The 3,533-nt window shown below is 34.5% G+C and overlaps 2 protein-coding genes across 2 annotated transcripts in view; both read right to left on the reverse strand.

The window, feature by feature from the left end:
- Positions 1-321: 321 nt before the first annotated feature.
- LOC107582440 (salivary glue protein Sgs-3-like) lies at positions 322-2,020 on the reverse strand. The gene is made up of 2 exons (XM_016268285.1): positions 1,985-2,020; positions 322-1,115 (listed from the first exon to the last, which is right to left on the reverse strand). Exons 1-2 carry the CDS (start codon positions 2,018-2,020, stop codon positions 612-614), a joined length of 540 nt encoding a protein of 179 aa, XP_016123771.1. The 3' UTR covers positions 322-611.
- Positions 2,021-2,103: 83 nt separating this feature from the next.
- The window catches only part of LOC107582441 (prolyl 3-hydroxylase 1-like), a 5,529-nt gene continuing 4,099 nt past the window's right edge, over positions 2,104-3,533 (reverse strand). The window contains exons 5-10 of the mRNA XM_016268286.1: positions 3,183-3,322; positions 2,960-3,049; positions 2,810-2,862; positions 2,611-2,732; positions 2,372-2,529; positions 2,104-2,262 (exon numbers count right to left, since the gene is read on the reverse strand). Of these exons, the coding sequence (XP_016123772.1) occupies positions 2,104-2,262; positions 2,372-2,529; positions 2,611-2,732; positions 2,810-2,862; positions 2,960-3,049; positions 3,183-3,322 (722 nt within the window). The remainder of the gene's footprint in view (positions 2,263-2,371; positions 2,530-2,610; positions 2,733-2,809; positions 2,863-2,959; positions 3,050-3,182; positions 3,323-3,533) is intronic.

A 3,533-nucleotide genomic window follows, 5' to 3' on the forward strand; every position in this document is an offset into this window, starting at 1 on the left:
GTCATTTTAAGTATATTTCTGAGAAGTACATAAAGCCCATTTCTGAGAAGTACATAAAAAGTAGACTAAAAGTATACTTTCCTATGTTTTAGTTTAAAAGAAGTATACTAATAGCACACTTGAATAAACTTCTTTTTCGTAAGGGAGATGATGAAATTGGTGGGGAAAAAATTCAATGAATTACATTTAAGAGGGAAATGAGCCATATAATGAATCTTTTGAACATCATGGCCACATCCCACAACATCTCGGCATCATGTCTGTGAGTTTTGCATGACTCAATAAAAATGTACAGCATTGTTATAATTTAAAAACATGTCGCTTTTATTCAGTTATTGTGGGAATGCAAAGTGGCAAATGTAATCTCTGAAAGCTGCCATAGTCTTTCAAGCAGCACAAAATGTTACAACTGTATTTCAGTTCCTGAGACAAGAATAGAAATAGTTACAATTTAGGCAAAAGAGAAAATACAACAGTCAACTTGATTGTCAAGTCTGCAATCTCCTGTGATACGGCTTCAAATTCATGAGTCTTTAAAAAAAATGTACAAAAACACAGATCCATCAGCACTCCTCCATCACCAATTTTAAAAAAAGAATAAAACTCATAACTCATAACTCATCATTGTGTTTTTCAGCTGTAGAGGCTTTAGGTTCTGTGGTCTTTGGCTTTGTTTTCTTGTCATCTGCAGTATTTTGAACAGTTGTTTTGCCTGTTTTCTTCGTTTTGTCTGATGTTACAGGTTTTGTCTTGTTAGCTGTTTTTGATTTCTTTTTCTCTGCTGTTGTGCTTTTTGTTTTGTCTGACTCTTTGCTCTTTGTTTTCTCTGCTTTAGCTTTTGTTTGGGTTTCTTTTTTTGCTGGCTTTTTTGCTGTTTTTGTCTTTGGTTTTTCACTTTTCTTCACCACTTTGCTGTCAGTTTTGTTATCCTCTGTAGCTTTGGTAGGTTGTTCTGCAGATGTGCTTGCCTTTACTGTGTCTTTTTCGATTGTTTTAGCAGAAACGGTTCCTTCAGGTTCAGAGGGTTTCGCTACACTGTCCATTCCTGTTTTCTGGACATCAGCTTCAAGTGGGCTGGAAAGCTTTTTCAGAAGTTCTTCAGCCTGTAAACGCTCCTGTGGACACAACCAAATGCAACACGGTTAGACAAAGAGGGAACCTTTAACAACTACAACTTAAGAGAAAACCGATCTGTGTTATATTAGTGTTATTTATATACTATTATAGTATTTTTTTAAATACTTGGAATTGGCTTTTATTTTTATATTTTCAGTTTTTATTTAAATCTTAGTTTTGAGTTTTAGTAATTTTGTTATCTGCCTTTGTCATTTTTATTAGTTTTAATATTATTCATTTCGTTTTAGTCATTTTTGTACTTTTTCAGTTTGTTGCAAAGGCCACAATTCTAATTTTGTTTGTTTTTTATTCAATATTTTTATTTAATTTGATTTGATTTCAGTTTTCATTTAAATTTTAGCTTTATAAGTTCTAGTAATTTATTAATAATTTTTTTGTAGAATAGAAATATTCCTTGAATCTTAAGGTGCTTCATGGATAACGAATCTTTAACTGTTACTGTTCAAAAGTTTTGGTCAGTAAGATTTTTTTAGGTAATTAATACTTCTATTCATCAGGGGCACGTTCAATTGATTTAAAGTGACAGTAAAGAGATTTACTGTATAATGTTACAACACATTTCTATTTCAAATAAATGCTGTTCTTTTGTACTTTCTATTCAGGATTCAAGAATCCTAAAAAAAAATGAAGCAGCACATCTGTTTTCAACATTGATAATAATCAGAATTGTTTCTTGAGCAGCAAATCAGCATATTAGAATGATTTCTGAAGAATCATGTGACACTGAAGACTGGAGTAATGATGCTGAAAATGCAGCTTTGCATCACAGAATGCAGAAAACTTTTATTTTATATTAATGTAACAATATTACTGTTTTTACTGTATTTTTTATTAAATAAATGCAGACTTGTTGAGCATAAGAGGATTTTAAACAGTAGTTCATCTACCAAGCTCAACACAAATAGAAACTAAACAAGTGACAAAGTGTTGCATGTTCCTTTAACTGGCTAGAACATGGTGCAAATATTAGGTGTGGGATTTCATTGATTTCAAGAGGATTTTTTTTAAACCCTTTAGTAAAGTAGGTCTCACCTGCAGAGCTTTGAGAACCATAATATCCTGAAACATCTCACTCGCCGAATGAGGGGAGGGTGTTGCTTTAAAAGCATCTTGAATAGCTGCTGCCTGCGAGATTTAGGTAATAGAAAAGAGAAATATTTAGTTGACTGCAGAAAATACAAAAATACCTTTTTGTCTACTCTTCTGGGAAGCAGAAGGAAAATGTGAAACGTACAGTGGAGAGGCGATGAAGCTCCTGACACTCGTCGGACGTGATTACGTCATCCAGGACGACCCGCTGTGAACCATTCAGGGCTGAGGATGTCAGGGTTTCCGTAATGTTGTCAAACGGGAGTTTGTCGGCAGTTTCTGGAGGAGGGCCTGGATTGATATCTGAAAAAGCACCAGTTGCAGGACTAGGTCATGTAACTTGCTTATCCCTTCACATACGTTGAATTTTATTTGAAGTCTTACCGTCTTTCACCATCTTGTCCAGGTCTGATGATTCTTTACTTTTCTCTACTACAAGTGTCTCGATCTCTTTCATCAGGTTACTGATCTCCTCTGTAATCCTCGCGGCTGTTTCTTTGTCCGCCCTGCGTGCATAGAGGAAACCAACATCAGGTCAACTTTCGTGTTAATATATTAGATGCAACAACAAAGGTATACTTACTTTTGTTTGTCTCTTAGTTTCTTGGGTATGATATCCTCAGGGGTCCATGTGTCCTGAGACAGAATGAGATAAAGATTTTATTATAACTTATAATTGAACATAAATAAATATGGGAATCATATAGCACTGAGCACATGTTAATACACTTACTGGATCAACAAAAGTTTTACCAAACATCTCATAGCCAAAGTAAAGAAGCTCTTTTTCCAGCAAAGACCTCTTAATGTGCTGCTTAACAACCTGCAACAAGAAAAAAAGCACCATGTGTTTCCACTGAAAATAAATTAAGAATGTTTTTATTAACTGATATTACAAATAAATGTGCTGTAGATCAAAAGCGTGCTTGTGCATCAGTGGCACATGCGGACAGCACCTCTCTGGCTGTAATGTTGACGGCTTTTTCGTCTCCCAGCACAGCTGAGTAGTACGCCAGGTTCTGAGCCATGACCGCATCCTCAGGGTGGAAGAGCAGGTATGTTTTAGCACACTCAATAGCCTGCTCGTATTTCTCACCTGGGAGAGAAACAGATTAAAGCTTTAAAAATGAACTCAGACATGAATAAAACATGATGCATTTAAAACATTCTGCAGTACACAAAAATTTTACTTTATTGGTAACACCCCAATATATCTAATTGCTGTGCAAACGTTGATGTACTTAAATATTCACTACAAAAACATACATATGTATATATATATATATATATATATATATATATATATA

Source organism: Sinocyclocheilus grahami, unplaced genomic scaffold (genome assembly GCF_001515645.1).
Source record: "Sinocyclocheilus grahami isolate Dianchi unplaced genomic scaffold, SAMN03320097.WGS_v1.1 scaffold44.1, whole genome shotgun sequence".
NCBI lineage: Eukaryota > Metazoa > Chordata > Actinopteri > Cypriniformes > Cyprinidae > Sinocyclocheilus > Sinocyclocheilus grahami.